The following is a 22882-nucleotide window of genomic DNA, read 5'->3' as shown; positions in this document are numbered from 1 at the left end:
GCCTTCTCCAGTACTCCTGCTAGTAAACAGCTAAATTTACCAACCAAAGGAAGTCATCAATATGTTTTCAGCAGGAATATGACTATATATATATAATTTGTTTTTCTTTTGACTGGATACCCAGGGCTCTATGGAGATGAGACTTGAGAGCTGGGATGTAGGAGGCTATGTTTGAAAGCTTTCATCTGTCCAGGTGAAAGATAATGAGGGCTGGAAATAAGGCAGTAAGAGTGGAGAACAGGGTTGGGATATTGCTACTTTTAGAAACGCTTCTCAGTTGATCCTAATGTGTATCAAAAGTTTAAAATCACTGTGCAGGAAATCGATAGCAGCAGGTAAAGTTCGCCTGTGATGAGAGATCCAGGGGGTTAAAAGCAAAGGAGAAATTTCAGAGTCTATCAGGGTAATTAGCAAAGGGCATGAACCAGGGCACATCTGCGGAGCTCTTCACTAGGCCATTTGCCTTTCCTTAAGCGGCCGGTCGACCTGCTAGAGATGTGTTCCATCTGACATTGAGGATGAGGAAGGAACTGAAGAGATACAGCTCTGAGTTTGGGGTGTGACTGTTATTTTCCTGGGAATGTAAGCAGTAGATGTGGTTACTGTTAGGCTTTCAATGATACATGGATACATGCAAAGTTCTTAATCCAACAACCTCAACAAATATGGAACTCTCCTTTGTATAAAACAAGCAAACAGAAACGAAGTTCACTTGATCTCTCCTCTCCTAAAACCAACCAATTATTTCATCTCTCTCCTTCACGACCAAACTTCTTAAAAGAGGGGTCTGTATTTGCTGCTTCCACTTCCTTATCCTCTTGCATTTCTCATTCTCCATCTGCCACCCTTATACGAAGAGCCTACTCATCGGAAAAGACCCTGATGCTGGGAAAGTTTGAGGGCAAAAGAAGGGGCGACAGAGGATGAGATGGTTTGATGGCATCATTGACTCAACGGACATGAGTTTGAGCAAACAGGGAAGTTCACGGGGTCGCAAAGAATCAGACACAACTTAGAGACTGAACAACAACAACCATGCCACCCATGCTCTACAATCTCTCTGACCAGGTTAATCAATCCTAGGTATGCATATTAAGTTGCTTCAGTTGTGTCCAACTGTGTGACCCAATGGACTGTAGCCCGCCAGGTTCCATGGGATTCCCCAGGCAAGAATACTGGAATGGGTTGCCATGCCCTTCTCCAGGGGATCTTCCTTACCCAAGGATCGAGCCTTTCGTTTATGCTTCCTGCATTGGCAAGGCGGGTTCTTTACCACTAGTGGCACCTGGGAAGCCCCATTCAATCCTATAGTTTCAACTATAAACAGGGGTAATCCTCTGTTATTTGTCTCTACTGTTTCTGGGTCTAACTGACATGCATTTCCAACTGCCACTGAAATTCTCTTAAGTACCCTGTGGGTATTTACAACTTGTTTTTGTTTGTTATTCAGTTGCTAAGTCGTATCTGACTCTTTGCGACCCCATGGACTGTAGCCTGCCAGACTCCTCTGTCCATGGGATTTCCCAGGCAAGAATACTGGAGTGGGTTGCCATTTCCTTCTCCAGGGAATCTGCCCAGACCAGGGATCCAATCCATGTTCCCTGCACTGGAAGGCAGATTCTTTACCATTGAGCCACCAGGGAAGCCCAGGCATTTACATTGTAATATTATTATTTGGAATGATCATATTCAGTATTTTTACAGCAAATCTGCTTTTCAACCTATGTCCTTTCATCTTGGTTATGGACATCTAGTCAATCATACAAGTTAGACCCCTTGGAGTCATTTTTGACTCTGCTCTTCCTCACCAGTTTTTACCACCAAAATGTACACAAGTGGTTTCTGAAACTAATTAAGAGCAGGCAAGAGTGCTGCTTGGTTTTATGAAATGATTGAAGTTGCTATTGTGTCCAGAGATCAAATGTGAAAGTGTTAGTCCCTCAGTCTGTCCAACTCTTTTCAATCCCATGGACCATAGGCTACCAGATTCCTCTGTCCACGGAATTCTCCAGGCAAGAACACTGGAGTGGGTTGCCATTTCCTTCTCCAGGGGATCTTCCTGACCCAGGAATTGAACCTGAGCCTCCTGCAATGCAAACAGATTCTTTACCATCTGAGCCACCAGGGAAGACCCGGATGAGAACTAAGGCTAATCCATCATTCAGGAAGCCTACTTACCCATCCTGGATGAGGTAGTACTTCATGATCTCGTCGATCTTGGATGTGGGGGTGGCGAAGCAGCTCTCCACCAGGCTTTCTAAGCCATTCACGTGCACCAGGGGCTCAATACCAAAGTAGAGGGAGTCTCGCAACTTGAGAGTAGGCAGAGCTTCCCGGTAAGGCTCTTCGAACTCATGGTCCTTGAAGATCTCCAGAGTGAACGGGAAGATTCCGTGGCTGCGGCTCATGATTTCCAGCGGGGTGTTGCGAAGGTTGGGAACGTAGCCTTCGGAGATGGTGTACAGGCGTGGAAACTCGCAGGTCACGGGAATCAGCAGCTTGCTGGTTCGAATGATGATGTCGCCGCTGCTCCCCGGGGTCTGCTTGGGGAGGCCCGTCACCAGGTTGCTAGCCACGATCTTGTCGTTCACCACCTGGGCCAGGCCAGAGCCAGGAGGGGAAAGAGCCTCTGTTTATCTCTACAGAGCACCCTACCCGCTGCCCACCATAGCATTCTCCAATTTCTCTTTAGGTCAAAACACATGAGAGATTCAGTTGCTAAAACCTGAAACTTAAAAAAAAAAAAAAAAAAAAATCGCTTCTCCTCTTTTTACTAACATGTTTTGACTGTTAAGAGTTTTATATACCACTTCATGGTCAACCCACACATTCCTCTGGAGTATTAGTCATAAAAACCTGAGCTATGCAGAATCAGCAAATTCAAAGCTCTGATAGTTTAGAAAAGAACAGCCTCTGTATATTATATTTTTCTGGAATCCTAGACCTGGTGATTGTGCAGCAGCATGACCTTGGGCTGAGCTCATCTGTACATGGGCTTCAGCTGTCGCATTTACTCAGATGATTTGCAGTTCTTCATCTCTAGCCTTGTCTGCTCTCCTGTGTACCAAGAACCCCTGGCTCATTTGCAGAGCATTTCTATTTGATTATCCACAGATATGACAAAACACAATTTGCCTAAAGTGGGTCCTTCTCAAATATCCCCCCAATGTCTCATCCCAAGTCTAATTAGCTCTCTGATTTTTCTCTGTTTCCATAAATAAATACTTGTTTATTTGATTGCAAGGGCCTCTACATCAATCTCCTGGGTCCAGGTCCTCTTTTTTCTATTCATCTTGTCCACTGCTGATTTCATCATGACAGTGCCTGCTTCATCCCATTCCTATGGGAAAAAGCCAAACATCTCACCCCAGCACACAAAGCAGATCTTTGAAAGCACAGTCTCCCTCCACCCACTTTTCCAGTTTCCTTTCCATTATTCATTCCTTGCCAGTCAGGTTGTATTGCCCATTCATTCAGCATAAGCCTCAAGAATTCCCATCTCTGAGACTTGATCACTTGTTTCTCATCTGAAATGCCCTTTCTCCACCTCTCTGCCTGTATAAACCATGCATATGCTTCCACCCCAATTCAAGTCTCACTTGTCTTGACTACTCCAGGGTTTGTCCCTTTCTGGCCTCCTACACCACCTGTCAACTGTATCGCTGACTCATATTTTATGTGTATTTTCTTTTAGGAACCACGTATGTTCCTAAAAGTCAGGAATCTTATTTTGCATATGCATGAATTAATCACTGTTTTCTTCAAGTAAAATAACTGGTCAGAGGAGACACAGTAGGCCTCCTGGTACTGGTGCTGATGCACTCAGGAAAATATCTGTGCATATTGGAGAGATGGTATTCAATACTATTTGAGAACTGAAAGAGCAGAATTCTTTTTAACTTGCTGTCTTCCCAGTGTCAGGACCACAGCACAGCACAGATGCTCAATAATACATTTGTTAAATGAACACCATATGAATTTTCTTTTATGTGGAAATATGTCATCTATGACACAAGCCACAACTCACACGTTCATCAACAAATTCCCAAATAACTAGATTTGGTCATTCCCCAAGAGTCCTCTGGGAAGAACCTACATCAACCACTGTGCCACACGTCTTGAGGGAGAAGAGGATGTTGACATGGGTGCCATTGGACACGCCTCGGCAGGAGGTGTTGGTCAGGAAGAGCTCCAGGCCGCCAACCAGGTCCCTGGGGATGCTCACTTCGATGGTGTTCGACTTGCAGAATACAGGAACTGTGGGGACAGGGGATGCTGTTAGAACCGGGAGAGCGGGACTGGGAGGAGGGGAAGGAGACTACTAGGAGAAACAACCTCTCCCTCTTGCACTTTGAGCCTTTTGTTTTATCCGCAAGAAAAATCTGTGAGGCTTATAACAAATTGGTGAATAAAAGCTGGACTCCTAACTCCCAAGGTGGTGGTCAAATAACGCTCGTCAAATACTGTATTATTTCCCAAATGAAGAAATGTTCTGAAGTTTCAATTTAACAAACATTTCAAAGCGTGTCTAGCATAACTCCATGTATCAAAACACCTAAAGGATGAACTTTTAGCGGAAACAATTTATCGGCAATACAGGAAAAGTACTGCTTTGATATGGGCTTAAATTACATAATGTTACTGCTTTGACTTCACCATTAATTATTGTCCTATAAAACAGTGGTAATAAAAACAGCATTAGTGCACTTGGGGAAAAGTTCCAAATCATCCTTGCATGGCTCAGTAAACCATAAACTGTGACTATAAAGCCCACTTTAATTTAATATAAAAAGATTGCTTTTCTAAAGCATTCTCATCTCAAGACTGTACAAATATCCTAAAATGAGTACTTCTGAGTACTGTCAGACAAAACATGAGGGCAATATCAGTGTATGAGGGCACATAATAGCAATAACTTAGTATAAAGAAATCACAGATAAGTGCTTGTTAAATATTTGCTGGATGAATAAATTAATATTCTGGACATAAATAACTAGATTTCCAGAAAAACAATGATCTTCTAGAAAAGAGAGGAACCCCATCTAAATTAAGTATTGAAATTAATTGAAATGGAAATTAATTGAAAATTAGTTATACAACTAATAATAGAAATCAGGGTAAATAAAATCAAAAGTAAAAAGCAAAGGAAACCATATGTTCCAGCAATCCATTTGAGTATAGATCCCGAAGAACTGAAAACAGGATCTCAAAGAGATATTTGCATACACATATTCATAGCAGCATTACTGACAATAGCCAGGAGGAGGAAGCAATCCAAATGTCCATCAATGGATGAATGGATAAATAAAATGTGGTGTACACATGCAGTGGAATAGCTTTATAAAGGGAAGAAATCCTGTCATACGCTACATGCATGAAACTTGTGGACAACTTACTAAGTGAAATTAAGTCAATCACAAGATGACAAACTGTAGGAATCCACTTATATGACGTACCTAAAATAGTTGGCTTCATGGAAACTGAAAGTAGGATGGTGGTTGCCAGGGGCTGCAGGGAGGAAGGAATGAGGGGTAGATGTTTTTAATGGGTCCAGAGTTTTAGATGTGCAAGATGAAAAAGTTCTGAAGATTTGTTGCACAAAAATGTGAATATACTTAACACTACTGAACTATACACCTAACACTGGTTTAGATGATAAATTTTATGTTAAATTTTTTAACTGCAATTTTGAATGATTCCAGAGTGAACACACACTGCTGAAAGAGCTGGTATTCTAAAAGATGAGAATCTTGACACACTTGGGTGAGGAAGACAGGGAGATTTGGGAAGGAAGAAGTCAGAGCAGAAGCTGAGCATGTACTACCTTGGCAAGTGTGGTTATCCTCAGACAGCACCAAGCCCCGGGGACATTCGCACTGATAGCCTCTCTCAGATGTAAGGCAAGAATGGCTGCAGCCACCATTGTTATTGTGGCATCCTTCAATGTCTACAATAAAAACCAAAAGAAAAAGGAAGGATCTTGTAGCCTTCTTCCTCAAGAATTCTGGTTCTTGGACTCATGGTTTGCATCAGGCATTGTACTTGACTTACCACAGTATCACTGGGGCCCCCTTTGGTCACTGAGACATGCAGAAATGTCCACAAAGAAGTTTTGATTAAATGTTAGAGCTACAAAGAGCCATCTTACAACCAAACACAGCTCTCACCATTTAAGCTTGTCATTTTGTAGAATGCCCTTCAACCTGGATTTGTCTGTTTTTCTCATGATTAAAGTATAATTTGGGGAGGAAGACCAGAAAGTTATTTCTTAAATGCTGTAACATTTAGTCCACCAAATTTTGAAATGTTTATTACTGATGTAACAGGAACTGACAGAATATAAATTCAAGCAGAGCCGCTAAATGGATCAGAGTTACTCAGAGTTATTGCCAATGGCTGGATCACCAGACCCTCTCCCCGAATCTCTAGGAATAACAGCACTGGAGGTATTTTTCTTGGGTTGACAGCACATTATAAAAATGAGACCTGGACAGCACACTGAGAGATTCCACTCCACCGAGCTCTTTCATTCTTCTCGCATGAGGTAGCTTTTAAAAGTTTTCTTTTTAAAAGTTTTGCATTTTCAGAAAGCATACTCAATCAAATGGGCAAAAAAGGAAAAATATTCAGTTGAAAAATGAAGAAACTACCACATAATGTCATAGTTAGCAGAGGAAAAATAATGATTTTTGTGGGTTCTGGATGCTATCTTCTAGATCATGGATCATCAAACTCTGGCCTGCTATATGCTGTTGTATATAAAGTTTGATTAGCACACTTAGTCATACTCATTTATTTCCCTGTTATCTATGGGGTGCCTTCTTACTGCGAGGGTGGAGTTGAGTAGTTTGAACAAATTCCATATTAGATATCCACTGTTTGGTCTATGCAGAGAGTTTGCTGCTCCCTGTTTTAGGGGTAAGGTAACATTTAAAGGGGAATATTTAAAGGGGAATACCTTCAGGAATCCTCTGGTGGTCTAGTGGTTAGGACTCTGAGCTCTCAATCCCAACCGCCCAGGTTTGATCCCTGGTCAGAACTAAGATTCTTCAGGGTGTGGTTAAAAAAAAAAAAAACCTGGGGGAGAATGCTTTCAATTCATTTAAGATGTTCAAGGGAAGGTATTAGCCAATTTCCAGTTATAGCTATAAGTCTCAGTTCAATAATGATAAAAATATTAGTTCTTTGGAACATCAGTTAACTAACTTGGAATGAATCAATTTTTGTGAAATAGGGAGAGAGAATAAATTTGCAATGAATTAATCTTCACAAAATTTAAGAGAAATTAGGTTATGACCTGTTTATAAATCTGTAGTTAAAAAAGATTAAAGTATTCTTACAGGTTTTTTAAATAGCTGAAAATGATATATAATGATATAGAAGAAAGCATAAAATATGCTATAAAATGTTAAAATCAACATTAATAGGAAATTTTTTTCTTAAAAGTGATGTTCCTTAAGCCATTTAATTTTCCTGGGTGTCAGTTTCAATAAATGTAAAATGAAAGTATTGGATTAAATGTTCATTAAGAATATTTCCAGATCTAACACTGCAATGCACAAAATAAGCTGAAATTCTTACTTGGATTGAAGAATTTTAAGTCTCTTACAAGGATATACCAAAATGTTTAGAATGGATATATCTAGCAAATGGGTTCTGGGTCCATATCTTTCTTTTACTTCTCCGTATTTTCTTCCATGAACATAACTCTTTTATAGTAAAACAAACAATAAAAATTACTTAAAAATTAAAAAGAGCCTTTTATTTTAAAAAAGAAAATATGCTAATCTAACAAACTAAAGAAACAAATATGTTTGGACTATCAATAAAATGTAAGGGTTTCCATAAAAAAAAAACCCAAAAAATGCTCCAAAAAGTAAGGGCTTCAAATTTGAATCTTAATCCTAAAGTATAATTCATATTCAAACTTTATCTTCTGCTAAAATACTTTTCAGTTATGATTATTAGGTTTTAAAATTATATGAGGATTAACTGTAATATTTCCAATAAAATACTCGTAGATAATTACAAATGTTCCTCATGGAACATTTCATTAATATACAAATATGCAAAGATGGTTGTATAAAATAAGATTTAAGGAGGATTCAGGATATTACCCTTATCCAATAAAACTTAAAGTACATTTAGTCTTTTTATAAGAGACAGCAGTTTGATATCCTGGTTAATGGACCCTGAGTTAATAATGCAAACTTTGTGGCATGAAATAAATTGTGAGCACTAGCCATAATTTTTCCTTTTAGGGTAGCAGTTTATTATTTTGAATATAGTTAGAAATAAAGTGAGCTCACAAGCAGTGTTATAATGTATTTGGCCATACACTCAGTTATCCTCTAGGACATATCATATGTCCTCTGTAAATAATGATAAGCCATTTATCTCTTCATATAATCTGCAGAGATTTTTTTTCTTTTTTTTGGCCTCTTAACTCTCAATGTCATGAGATTCAGAGTTATTAAAGTAGAAATTATGAAATTTCAGCCCAGATAATTTGCAAGGGCAAATGTGCCTTAGAGAAGGGATATTATCAAAGCTTCATGTCATAATAGTAGACAATTTCCATTTCAGTTATTCAACATACATTTCAAGTTATTTTTTATTACTTAATTGTACAAAATGTATACAGAATTTCTGGACTTCCATGGTGATTCTGTTGGTAAAGAATCTGCCTGAAATGCAGGAAACCACTGCAATGCAGGAGACCCAGGTTCCATCCCTGGGTTGGGAAAATCCCCTGGAGAAGGAAATGGCAACCTGCTCCAGTACTCCTGCCTGGGAAATCCCACGGACAGAGGAACCTGGCGGGCTACAGTCCACGTCCAACTCTACCGTCCAAGAGTCGTACATGACTTAGTGACTAAAACTGTCACCATGTAGCATTTCTACTATCAAATCAGGTAAGTTTACTTATCTCCAAACATGTGTTAATGTCTAATAAATGCAAAGCATATGAGTAAAATAAATGACTTCATAAAAACCAGTTTCCCAAACTTCCAAGGTGGTAAGACTCACATAGGAAACTTGGTAAAAACACAAACTGTAAGGCCCCTCCCACTCACTGAACCAGAGTCTCCAGGAGAGAGACCTGGGAAGGGCCAGCTTTAAAAGCAAGCAGGTGATTCTCAGCAAGGAAGTCTGAGAAACTGCCACCTGCCTCCATTATCTTGCTACTTCAGATGTGCTCCCTGGGTCTGCAGCATAGCCAGCACCTAAAAGTTATTTAAAAATGCAGGATCTTCACCTGACCCCAGACCTACTGAATCAGAACCTGCATTTTAACAAGATGCCAGGTGATTCGTGGGTGTATTAAAGTTTGAGAAACATGGAATACCCAATTTTTATATCCCAAACTAAAATGCAGCTCTCTGCCTCTTGCAAACTGCAACAGCTCCCTTCTGCCAAAGCTTGGAAATAAAATCAACACTGCATTCTGTCTGCAACACAAGCATCCTGCAGTGATGTTCAGTGATGATGGTTTGTGGTTTCTTTACATAGCCAAGTTGTTACTCTCTTCTAACCCTGGACAGTTTCGTAAATGTCAAAAAATAAGCCAGTGGCTTAGTGGGGGCTCTTGACGTGAATCCCTTCTTGCCCACCTCACCTTCACATGTCTTGCCATCACTTCTTAGCACACGGCCAACCCCACATTCACAGCGATAGGAATTTTTGAGGTTTACACATATCTCACTGCAGCCACCATTGTTTTGCTCACATTCATTTTCATCTGTAGAAGAGAAACCACACAGTTTACACAGTGCTGAGCCATGCAGTCTTTTCCCAAGCCCCTTAGCAGAATTGCTACATCTTTTCAGATCCTGTTCATAGACTTTCCACAAACCATCTCCAATATAATCACTTCTATAATATTAACCTGGTCTCCTCAACCAAGTTATTTGTCCCTCTGCCCTCTGCTAGAGCAGAAGGCAGCTGGTTGTTCGCCAGTTCCCTCCTCAGGGCAAAACTGTTGGGGAAATGAAATTCCCTTTGTTATCTGGTTTCACTTACTTGCTTGTATTGGCGAGTCTCATTTTCTCCAATTCCTGAAACTTATAAATCAAACTGTGTTTTAAATGCATTAAATAAATTTACATTGCAAAAGGCTAGGTCTGATGAAATTTTTTGTGAAGCAGTCTTCCTTAATATATATATATATATATATATATATATATATATATATTGATTCAAGTATAGTTGACATACAAAGTTTCAGGTGCACAACAAGGTGATTTAGTCATACATATACACATATATTAGTTTTGAGATTATTTTCCATTAGAGGTTATTACACGATATAGACTATGGTTCCCTGTGCTATACAGTAAAACTTTGTTGATTGTTGCATATCTATTTTTTAAAAAAATAAAAATCTAGCATTCCATTCATACTAAGTCAAACAAGTGGAATCAAAATGTTATGAACTGGTTAGCTATGCAAAGTTCATGTTTTCTAAAATAAATGTATTCTGTATACTATTAGTGAGGTAGTCTTCTATTGGGCTGGCCAAAAATTTTGTTCAGTTTTAAGTAAAGAAAGACACATTTTTCATTTTTATGAAGAACTCTATTGACTCTATTTACTAACCGAACTCTATTTACTAACCGAACTAACTTTTTGACCAACCCAATATTATAAACAACTGCCTTTAAAATCTGTTTTAACTATTGGAAGGGCCTTCCCTGGTGGTCCAGTGGTTAAGATTTTGCAGGCAGTGAGGGTTCAATCTCTGGTCAGGGAACTAAGCTCTCACATGCCTCCTGGCCATAAAAACAAAATATAACACAGAAGCAATATTGTAACAGGGCTTCCCTGGTGACTTAGATGGTAAAGAATCTGCCTGCAATGCAGGAAACCCGGGCTCAATCCCTGGATTGGGAAGAGCCCCTGGAGAAGGGAATGGCAACCCACTCCAATATTCTTCCCTGGTGAATTCCATGGACGGAGGAGCCTGGCAAGCTACAGTTCATGGGGTTGCAAAGACACGACTAGGCAACTAACACAATGTTGTAACAAATTCAGTAAAGACTTCAAAATACTAAAAAACCACCTTCAAAAAAATAAACATTGGAATGTTCCCATATTGTACTTAAGTAATGATTGTTATCCTTTTTAAGAATGTGATACAGGATAATGATTCTTGTTATAAAAAATGCACAGTTGGCAACACATGTCAATCCACTTCCTTCTAAAAACAAAAAATGGGGAGCTTGAAGAGCTAAATTTGTCATGGCTTGGATATAAGATATAAACTAGGGACTGGGGTTTAAACATCCACTAGATGACAGAAGGTATGGCCGTGGGTCCCTGAGAGAAGATGAGCTGGAACTGAAACCCAGCTCAAGCCTAGGGCCTTGGAAAAGGCATCCCCGTAGTGAAAGGGGGAGAGGAAGGGCTCTGCTCTGAGGCCCAGGTAAGCAGTAAGGAGCTCTCTGCCTGAAGTTCTGAGAGAGAAAAAAGCCTTCATAAAAGCCAAGTCTGGCTCTGCCATGGTTGAAGTATGAAGTCACAATTCCCACATCTAGTGGGGATCTTGAAACTGAGAAACTGATGTAAACTTTGACCTGGATTGGTGAAACTTCTGTGACAAAAGCATCTGCAACACTGCTGTGTAGTAAAAGAAAACAAAAACAAAAACCAACTTCTTCAAACCAGTGATAAGAGTGGAGTTCCACAGAAAAAACAATGACAATAGAAGATGGTTTACCATAACACACTACACAGGTGGAGATGATCCGCTATGAGAAAGCTGATATGGTAACAACTGGTAATCTCTGAACCATAGAGAACAGAATAACCCAAGAAAACACATAATACAAGGATTTAAAAAATTACTAAAGAGATACAAGGTCAGTAGCCAAATAAAAGAATGTGTAAGAAAACAAAGCAGAATTGAAACCAAACACACGGAACCTGTAGAAATGAAAAATACAGTTGCTAAGATTAGGCCCTACTGCCTGGACAGCGGATGGATAGGGGTGCTGGCAGCCTTCCTGGGTACGGCCACACTGGTGCTTGGGTCCAGTCTCTGTCCAAAGCCTGGACTGCTCACCCTGAGACTGATTTTTTTACCTGAGAGAGAAATACACTTCTATTTATTTAAACCATTGTTATTTGGGAGTTAATTGTCCGTGACAGCCTAATTTAGATACTCAATACCCCAGCAATTCCACTTTTATAGGTATAAAATGAAAAAAGGGTAGAGAAAATCTCACAGGGGAGTTAAGGTTCTTAAAACCATGTTAAGAACTATTTTAAGAACACACAAAACAGTGCTATACAGTTAGTTATATATGTTATATTGTTATTGTTATTTATTTACATAAATAATAAAAGCAAAAAACAGGGACCAAAAGGACATACACTAACTTCAAAATACTAAGAGATGGCGTGAGATGGCTTTATCTGTGTCTGCAAAATTTTATTTAAAAAAAAAGAAGAAAAATTTAGCTGTAAATCTGGGTACATGAGGGTCTGTTATATTATTTCTCTTTTCTCTCTGCCTCCCCCAAATACATAATTTATAACAAATAATTAAAATTGCTATATATTTTTTTAAAAACTAAAGTAACATTGACATACACATAAACACAAAGCTTTGCCTCTAATTTCAGGGAATTCATGATCTCCCTGAAACCAGTAGACAGACCCCAGGTGGAAACTGGCAGCTTTTCCCTGCGTCCTGATAGGCAGAGACATTCAAGATAAGTTGCTAAGCAAGAGACATGTATGGTGTGTATAACAGGTGACCTTTGATTTAAACAACAGCAATAATTAAATGTGTATATTTTTATTTTTATATCTGCCTGAAGAAATCCTGGAAGCATACATAAATAAATAATGTAGTTTCCTTGGGGTGGAGTTGGAGGAGGGGGAAATGGAACAAATGGGGGACAGAGAGCCAGACGTTTCACTGTATACCTGTCATGCTGTTTAATTTGGGAGCTATTTAAATACATTACCTATTCAAAATTTACATAAAAATAAAGGCAGAGAAATGAATGAAAAACCCCTGCCTTAAAAGGAAGCCAAATATTTTCCAACAGATATGAGTGTATATGTGTGTGTGTGCGTGTGTGTGTGCCTGTGCAGTGTGAGAGGTTGGGGGGATTGTAGGAACCATCATCTGCCACACCCCAAATCTGTTTGCAATAAATCACATAGTCAAAATCGACCATGCAAGAGCCCTAACAACTGTTGTGGGAGGGCCTAACCATGCTCCATAGAACAGTCGGTGGGGGTGGGGGGTGGGGCGGTTCATTAAAGAGACTGAGAAACAAAAGCTTTTCTAAAATAAGAACCCTTTGATAGCCCTTTCATCCTGATCCCTATCCCACTCTGATGTTACTGCTCTTCTGGAGGAGGCAGGTGTGGGGCAGTGCTTCCCTTTCTCTCTAGACTTGTTTTAAATCTCTTTGAGTCTGAATACAAAAAGCTTCATGACATTAAACAAAAAAGAGATGACCTTCAGTCCTGGGTTTTTCAACTCTATTTTCTCCCAGTTGTGGACAACAAAACATATATACAGTTAGACAATTCTGCATTTCCAATGAATAACCTGACTCCCCTTTCTTGCTACTCAGACAAACCAAAATTATATCATTGAAGCTATAGAAGTATACCTGTAGCTAATTCTAGACCAAAGCTATCCAACAGAAATACAAAGCAAGCCACACATATAAAATTTCCTATTAGTCACATTAAAAATTTTGTTAAAAGCCATTGGTAAAATTAATTTTAATAATATATTTCATTTAATCTAGTATTTCCAAAATGTTTAATTTTAATATATAATCAGTATTAAAATTATTGAGATATGTTCTTTTAACTAGTCTTCAAAATCCAGTGTGTATTTTACACTTATAGCATGTCTCAATTTGGATGATAAATTTTCATCAGAAATATGTGATTTGTACTTTAGAGTCATGAAATTTACAGTTCACTCAAGTTGTTCCACTTAGTTTTAGTTTTCCGATGACAATCAAGTATTAGCTTTTAAGTTAAAATTATGTAAAATTACAGCTCAGTTTTCCAGTCACAGAAGCCACATATCAAGAGCTTCATAGTCACATATGGCTAGTGGTTACTATATTGGACAGCATAATCCTAGACTGTCCCAACACATGATATAAATTTGACTTGAAGCTTTACTTACGAACTAAAAAGGCAAACCCCATTCCGAGTGTTCAGAGACACAGAGTGGAAAAATGGTGGTGCTGTGAGTCAAGAAGAGTTTTTGATTTGATTTGTCCTTTCGCTCCTAATGGCCTGTTTCTACTGCAAGATGAGTTTCTTACCAAAGCATGTCTGTCTGTCGGGGCCTAGCACGGTTCCTGGAGCACATGTGCACTCACTGGTACCCAGGCAGCTGCCGTGGCAGTCCTCATCACAGATGTCATAAAAATCTATGGAAGGATAAAGATGACCTTTCATGAGGGGCGAGGGTCAGAGGACACTCATCCATAAGAAAGTCTCATGAGTTCAATTACGGGGTACAAATTCCTAATCAACATCAAGAGAATTCTCACTGTTTTGGGTTTATATAACCCACTGGCAAGAGGTACTGTCCAGGGGCATGGGCATGTTCTGTCATTGAGACCCATGAGTCCTAACTTCACATCCACAGACCCCTGGGCGACCCTGGTGTTTTCTGCAAAACCTCACCAAACATGAGCTGTAGATTAAATAGCATTATGTTCTACTCTTCTATGCAGTCTGTTTTTAAAATGTATACAAATTTTGAAGGGATTAATAACACGAAAATTCATTTGAAAGTATTACTGATCTCAAGTAGCTTCTTCCCATTATACATCATTTCTAAAAAATATCAATGGATACTAAGCACAATGCTACCATATGGATGTCTGAAATATATCTAAAGAAGGGGTCCTCCATGCTCAGAAAGGTTGGAAATCCACACTAAATTACATAAAAGACAAAACTGGTCAAAGTCATAGCTCCCTTCCTTTCTATTCTTAGGAATTTTTCAGAAATCTTAAGAGTAGTCCCCAGAAATCATGAGCTAGAGATATCTGTGCTCCTAAATCAATGTTCTTCAGGCGCTGAGATACTACTACAACAGAATTCTATAGCACTATTCTCTTTGATGTCATTTCTGTGGCCTTTGAGGGGAGGGAAAAGAGTCCAGGGAAGTACTCACGACCACAGTAGACATGAAAGCAGACGCTGGGCTTGGTCAGACGATACACATAGTAGCCTCCAGGGCAAGACTTGACCTCCACAGTGGTGTTCCATAGGCAGCAGTTGCCGTTGAAGCTCGCACAGGCCTGGCGTTGCACAATGCCATCACCTTCCAGAGGGTGGCTGCCATTGAGCCAGACAGGTGCATGGGTTCCACAGTGGTTTTCTGGTATGCAGAAGGTGGGCATAGCATCCCCAGCCATGCCTGTGAAGCGGTACCACTCCCCGTCCACACTGTTGTCACACAGAGGGGAGCCTTGAGACTCATCGAATTGGTGGTCAGTGTTCCTCCATGGCTCGTTCAGACTGATGTAAGCAGAACAAGGGTCTAGGGCTGGGGATGAAAAGGACACCTCAGAGGCAACCTGATGATCTGGATCACAATGGCAATAGCCTGAGTTTACCTTCTTGATCTTAGATTTCAAGAAAGAAATAATCTAAAGTCCCTAAAAGCAGTTGTTTAAGATTCTTCAAGTTGATGTAAACATATTTCATAAATGCCTTTTACATTTGAAAAATTATTTCAAATCTACTTAAAGCTCTGTGTTTGCATTGGACTAAACCTTTTTTTTTTTTGGACTAAACCTTTTATCCACAGTATTCTTCTGATAGGATAGTTGTTCAGACCAAAGGAATTTATAATCTTACTGAACACTGCACTGGTCAGTCTGGATTTTGAGTACTGTGTTCATATCTGGAGGCTATACTTTATGAAAGTAATGAACAAACCTGATGTCCAGAGGATGGTGACCAGATTTAGAAGGGAGCCTAACAATTATTTACTGGAGAGGAAGCTGAGAACTATTATTTGGAGGAAAAAAAAAATCCTGTATATTATGTATTACTTTTCAAAAAATCTGGAAAAAGCTTGTGAAAGAGGAATTAGGTATTCTGTTACAATGACAAAACAAATTGTTATGGGGAAGCGAATTTCAGTTTAGCTATCCAGTAATGGTGGTTTAATCACGAAATCGTGTCCGACTCTTGTGACCCCATGGACTGTAGCTTGCAAGGCTCCTCTGTCCATGGGCTTCTCCAGGCAAGAATACATGGAGTAGATTTCCATGCCCTGCTCCAGGGGATCTTCCCAACCCAGGGATTGAACAGGCGTTTCTTACTATGTTTTCTGAATTGGCAGGTGGGTTCTTTACCACGAGTGCCGCCTGGGAAGCCCAGTAATGGAGAAGCTGTATCACAGTGTGGTAAGCTCTTCATCTTTGGAAAATCGAAAAAGACCGGATGGTCCAACTAAATGATCATTTATAAGCAAGATTATGGATGGAATTTTTTACTAGTAGGCAGTTTGGCTTGATAATAAATATGTAAACTTATTCTGCTGGGAAGCACAAGGCCTCTGGCATGTGCTTTGAAATATACAGTACAGTGGCAAGTAATCACCAAGGATAGTCTCCATATGAATGTTGGTACATGTTCCACCAGCTTATTGAAAATATCATGAACTTTGTGTCTTCACAATTAGCCATGGCATCACTGTCTAGAATACAGCAACATTTCAAGCATGCATTTTTAAGGCATAAATAACATAGACAAGTATCTCATCAAAACCATTTTAATGACTGAAGACACCAATATCTCCAGTATTCTCACTGTTTCTCTCAATTTCAAGAAAACGCTGAAATAACATAGGCATATTGTGCTTATAAAGAATCTTACAATAAAATCAAGAAATTCTAGAAAGGAGACCTAGCCGGAGGATACTATCCTTCTTAATGCATGTGAGGCTGATTTAATTGACATTGTAGGCAGGGAACTCATATCAAGGCCAGTAAACTCTGTGGACAGGAAATTCAGCTTTAGCAAATACTGCATAATAATTAAATGTGATGGGTCTTGTTGATAAGTTGTCAAGAAAATATTTTAAATTTTCCCAGTCTATATTTCCAATTCAAGTTTATTCTCAAAACTTCAGTCACAGGTAGAGGAGGGCGTAGCCTAGTGCTCCACTGAGAATATAACAGGGACAAGAAATAAGTAGAACATTGCATATTCTAAAAAAAAAAAAACTTTGGTAGAGTTACACATGGAAGGCACAACGCTCTCCTTAAAATGTCCCTGAGGTACCCCAGCTGTGTCCTAGACCGTGGTTTGATGTCCCTTGAGGGGAAGAAATGTCCACATATGGACTCTCTACGGTCTGAAAAGGGAAACATTCCCTCATCTGCTCTCCCAGCTGTGGTTCTGTTATGAAGAAAGGTTTCCAGGGCAATTTCACAGGTGATTATATATTCATAGAAATATTTGGTTCATCTCCTTGGCTCTAATTTTACAATGGCACTCAACTTGTAATAGCTTTTACAGAAATTCCTAAACCTCCCTCAATAACTATTTCATGATTTATAAAGTTTTTCCTTAAATATAACTATCATTTCTTGTGCTATTCGTTAAAAGTTTATTTCTTCTCTTGTAGGGATGTATGGCACAAATAGAAATTTACTATCTTCTGTAAAATAAACATAAATTAAAAGTTACTCATGCGATATTTTCTAACAGTAAATAAACCCATTCCACTCACCCCCCTTTTAAGGGAGTACTTCAATCCTTTTATAATCCGGCCGCTGGTGTTAATTCATGTTTTCAGACTCAGTGTGGAGGCCAGAATTCGGTATTATACATGCTGCATCCTGAATTGCTGATATATGTACACACACCCATATATACACTCCTCAAATGAGAACAGCCGGGTGGATTCCTCTCGAAGTTCAAGTCAGGGGGCCTGGCTGGCAGAGAGCCGGATTCTCGCCCATCAGCCCCCTGGCCAGCTGCCCCTCCCGTATCCCTGGGGCCAGCACCTCTCAGCAGCCGAAAACCGAAAACCGAAAGCAGAGAGCAGAGAAACCCATCCTCGCCTTCTTTCCCTCTCGCCCTTTACTTCCTTCCCTCCCATCTCCCCTCTTCTCTGGCCCTTCTTTTCCTTTTTCCTCACGTCCCCTCTCCTCCCAGGAAACCTCACCCCCACCTCAGTCCCCAGCCCCTAAAGGTTTCCCTTTTTATGGCTTGGAGTTAAACATCCTAGAAGTGATGGGGAAAATAAAAATTTAATAAAATAAAAAACATCTAAGAAGGTAGAACGCATCTGGTGGGAGGGTACAGGAGGTAATGGACAGTTAAGCCAGGGAAGAGAGTGGGGAGAAAGCAGAGAGGAAGTTGAGGGAAGGATGACTTTGGCTCAAGCAACTCTTGGTTACTTACTGGCAGCAGATACAGGGTGATTAAACTTGGCTCAAACCTATCTTCAGGACTATTTTTTAGACCAGTTTTAGATGTAGAGAATAGTTGAGAAGGCTGTATAAAGAGTTCACATCTGGCACCCAGTTTCCCTTCATGAAATAATCATACACGAGTATGGTTATCTTTGCCACAATTAATGAACCACTGTTGATACCTTAACTCAAGTCCACAATTTAGATTTCTTTAGTTTTTGCCTGTATCTTTCTCTGTCCCAGGATCTCATCCTGGATACCACATGACATTTAATTTTCTATGTCTCCTTACTGTCTCAAGCCTCGTTTTAATGTTTATTCTTAAAGGTACTAGAGCAAGGCCTTAGTTACCCCAAAGAAATAGGGGCAGCTAAACACTGAGCTTCCCCAAAATGCCAAGAAGTATGGTTTTCTTCATCATCTCAGCCTCCTCTCACTCTGTCTTCTAGTTAGAACTTAAACTGTAATGGGAAAAGGAGAGAGAAAACTGTTACTAACTGGAATGAAAACTTTGCTTTGTTGGCCTGTTTTGTACCAAAGCTGAGGGGGGAGAGAGTTTAAGATACAGTCAGTCAGTGCAAAAGTCATATTTTAAGATGTCAAACCTAAGAAGTCTGATTTATCCAGATCTGTGCCTTTATGGGCACGGTCAGTCCTTTGTATTTGTTAAAGGAAAAACTCTATCCTCCACTCTGAAAATCTTTTTTTTTTTCTTTTTGCTCTTAAAGTTAGGACTATAAAAGTGCCTAGAAAATAAAGAGGTTAGAATTCCTTTTACACATACTCCAAGAAATATTTAGCTCGTGGAAAGTTGTTTGGATTTGGCAGATCCATGGAAATTTTGGATGCCCAGGTGAGAGGCTAAATGGAACATGAAATTCTCTGAAAACATATCTCCATAGGTTATCAGTGACTTTTCTTATACTATTCTAGAACCAGTATTTAAGATACTGGAATCTTGCTCTTAATAACCTGTATATAACAGCAAATTCCTCCAACAAAAAAAATATTGTGTCAAGTACTTGACACAAGACTTACCCCTTGGTGACCCAAGTGTTACTATGATGAAGAGGCAGGCGAAAAGCAGGAACTGAGGCATCCTTCTGGACCAGCCACCAGAGACAGACTGGAAAATCCTCTTGATTTCAGTTTTCCTTTGTCTACTTCTTTTTCAAGCACTTTTGAAAAAGGCCCCTAGGCTTTTATGAAAAAGACTTTTTAGTACTGGTTGGGGCTTTATCAGAGGAAGAGGATGAGTGGGATAAGGTGTCCATTGCTCTGGCCTTGACCCCAGATAGAGGCACTGTTTTACATTGTCAAGAGTTATTTTATTGATATTTTTCTTTAGGAAAAAAAAAAAAAACAAAAACCCTCACAATCCCTCATCCTCCTATTGTTTTTTTCTCAAGACTTCCCTGCAATGAGGCCTCCAGTATCTTATCCAGAAGGGAACTCTAAAAGAGGGACATCCCCTCACGTCAAAATCTTGTTTTGTGACTTTAAGAAATTGATTTCATGATATTGAAGCCATAGCATAGCATACTAAATGAGAACGCGATAAAGTCTAATTCTGGAAAATGATCTTTAGAAAATGTCTTTGTCAGGTGGTCAAGGAGTTTATAATAGCACACAAAAAAGCAGTAGAGATCAGTATGGAATGAGGACAATATTCTCTTAAAGCAAGCTTCCAAGTCTGGTTTATTATGGTCTTTGGTATCAAAACTTACTAAAGAAACAAAGTTTAAGCTGTGCTTGAGGAGCAGTATCTCATGTTTTCACAGAGCCTTTCCTCTCTGAATTTAAAATGGCTTAATGTTATTTATTTTACTAATTCTCCCTGAGATAGGGCTTGTTGTTGTTCAGTAGCTCAGTCCTGTCTGACTCTTTGTGACCCCATGGACTGCAGCACGCCAGGTTTCCTGCCCTTTACTAACTCCCGGAGCTTGCTCAAACTCATGTCCCTTAAGTTGATGATGCCATCCAACCATCTCATCCTCTGTCACCTCCTTCTTCTCCTACCCTCATTCTTTCCCAGCATCGGGGTCTTTTCCAATGAGTCAGCTCTTCGCATCAGATGGCCAAAGTGTTGGAGCTTCAGCTTCAACATCAATTCTTCCAGTCAATATTCAGAGTTAATTTCCTTTAGGATTGCTTGGTTTAATCTCCTTGCTATTCAAGGGGCTCTCAAGAGTCTTCTCCAGCACCACAGTTTGAAAGCATTATTTCTTTGGTGCTCAGCCTTCTTTATGATCCAACTCTCATATCCACACATGACTACTGGAAAAACTATTGCTTTGATATATGGACCTTTATTGGCAAAGTGATATCTCTGCTTTTTATTACACTGTCTAGGCTTGTCATAGCTTTTCTTCCAAGGAGCAAGCGTTTTTTAAATTTCATGGTTGCAGTCACCGTCTGCAGTGATTTTGGAGCCTAAGAAAATAAAGTCTGTCACTGCTTCCATCTTTTTCCTTATTTGCCATCAAGTGACGAGACTGGATGCCATGATTATAGTTTTCTGAATGTTGAGTTTTAAGTCAACTTTTTCACTCTCCTCTTTCACTTTCATCAAGAGGCTCTTTAGTTCTTTGCTTTCTGCCATTAGGGTGTTGCATATCTGAAGTTATTGATATTTCTCCCAGCAATCTTGATTCCAGATTGTGCATCATCCAGCCTGGCATTTCACATGATATACTCTGTATATAAGTTAAATAAGCAGGGTGACAAATACAGCCTTGAGGTACTCCTTTCCCAATTTGCAACCAGTCTGTTGCTCCATGTCTGATTCTAACTGTTGCTTCTTGATCTGCACACAGGTTTTTTAGGAGGCAGGCAAGGTGGTCTGGTATTCCCAACTCTTTAAGAATTTTCCACAGTTTGTTGTGATCCACACAGTCAAGGCATTAGTGTAGTAAATGAAGCAGAAGTTTTTCTGGAATTCCCTTGCTTTTACTATGATCCAGCAGATGTTGGCAGCTTAATCTCTGATTCCTCTCCCTTTTCTAAATCCAGCTTGTATACGTGGAAGTTCTTGGTTCACATACTGTTGAAGCCTAGCTTGAAGGATTTTGAGCATAATCATGCTAGCTTGTAAAATTAGCATAATTGTGCAGTAGTTTGAACATTCTTTGGCATTTCCCTTCTTGGGATTGGAATGAAAACTGACCTTTTCCAGTCCTGTGGCCACTGCTGAGTTTTCCAAATTTCTGGCATATTGAGTGTATCACTTTAACAGCATTATTTTAGGATTTGAAAATAGCTCAGTTGGAAATCCATCACCTCTACTAGCTTTGTTTGTAGTAATGCTTCCTAATGCTTCACTTCATACTCTAGGATGTCTGGCCTAGGTGAATGACCACATCATTGTGATTACCCAGGTCATTAAGACCTTCTTTGTATAGTTCTTCTGTGTATTCTTGTTACCTCTTCTTAATATCTTCTGCTTCTGTTAGATCCTTGTTGCTTCTGTCCTTTATTATGCATCTTTGCATGAAATGTTCCCTTGGTATTTCTAATTTTCTTGAAGAGATTTCATCTTTCTCATTCTATTGTTTTCCTCTATTTCTTTGCACAGATCACTGAGGAACACTTTCTTATCTCTCCTTGCTATTCTTTGAACCCTGGATTCAGATGGGTGTATCTTTCCTTTTCTCCTTTGCCTTTCACTTCCCTTCTTTTCTCAGCTATCTGAAAGCCCTCCTCAGACAGCCATTTTGCCTTTTTGCCTTTCTTTTTCTTGGGGATGGTTTTGGTCAGTGCTTCCTGTATGTTACGAACCGCCATCCATAGTTTTTCAGACACTCTCTCTACCAGATCTAATCCATTGGATCTATTTTTCACTTCCACTGTAAAATAATAAGGGATTTGATTTAGGTCATATCTGAATGGCCTAGTGGTTTTCCCTACTTCCTTCAATTTCAGTCTGAATTTGGCAATACGGAGCTCATGATTTGAGCCACAGTCAGCTCCTGGTCCTATTTTTGCTGACTGTATAGAGCTTCTTTTTCTTTGGCTGCAAAGAATATAATCAGTCTGATTTTGGTATTGACCATCTGGTCATGTCCATGTGTAGAGTTATTTTTTGTGTTGTTGGCAGAGGGTGTTTGCTATAACCAGTGCATTCTCTTGGCAAAATTCTATTAACCTCTGACCTGCTTCATTTTGTATTCCAAGGTCAAACTTGCCTGTTACTCCAGGTATCTCTTGACTTCCTACTTTTGCATTCAAGTCCCCTATGATGAAAAGGACATCTTTTTGTTTGTTTTAGTTCTACAAGATCTTGTAGGTCTTCACATAACCCTTGAACGTCATCTTCTTTGGCATTAGTGATTGGGGCATAGACTTGAATTACTGTGATGTTGAATGCTGCCTTGGAAACAGAGATCATTCTGTCACTTTTGAGACTGCATCAAAGTACTGCCTTTTGGACTCTGTTGACAACGAAGACT

At 39.5% G+C, this 22882-nt stretch overlaps 1 protein-coding gene across 3 annotated transcripts in view; it reads right to left on the bottom strand.

The window, feature by feature from the left end:
- The window catches only part of OIT3 (oncoprotein induced transcript 3), a 42865-nt gene extending 23272 nt beyond the window's left edge, over positions 1-19593 (bottom strand). For 2 of the 3 annotated variants that reach the window (XM_061161773.1, XM_061161771.1), the window contains exons 1-7: positions 19473-19593; positions 15173-15547; positions 14310-14417; positions 9620-9742; positions 5825-5947; positions 4097-4257; positions 2179-2594 (exon numbers count right to left, since the gene is read on the bottom strand). In XM_061161773.1, the coding sequence (XP_061017756.1) occupies positions 2179-2594; positions 4097-4257; positions 5825-5947; positions 9620-9742; positions 14310-14417; positions 15173-15547; positions 19473-19533 (1367 nt within the window). In that variant the 5' untranslated portion in view covers positions 19534-19593. The remainder of the gene's footprint in view (positions 1-2178; positions 2595-4096; positions 4258-5824; positions 5948-9619; positions 9743-14309; positions 14418-15172; positions 15548-19472) is intronic. The other variant, XM_061161772.1, reaches the window with a different exon arrangement.
- Between the last annotated feature and the right edge of the window lie 3289 nt (positions 19594-22882).

This window comes from Dama dama, chromosome 15, assembly GCF_033118175.1.
Source record: "Dama dama isolate Ldn47 chromosome 15, ASM3311817v1, whole genome shotgun sequence".
Lineage (NCBI taxonomy): Eukaryota > Metazoa > Chordata > Mammalia > Artiodactyla > Cervidae > Dama > Dama dama.
The sequence above is the reverse complement of the archived record's forward strand: the minus strand, read 5'-3'. Positions and strand labels throughout refer to the sequence as shown.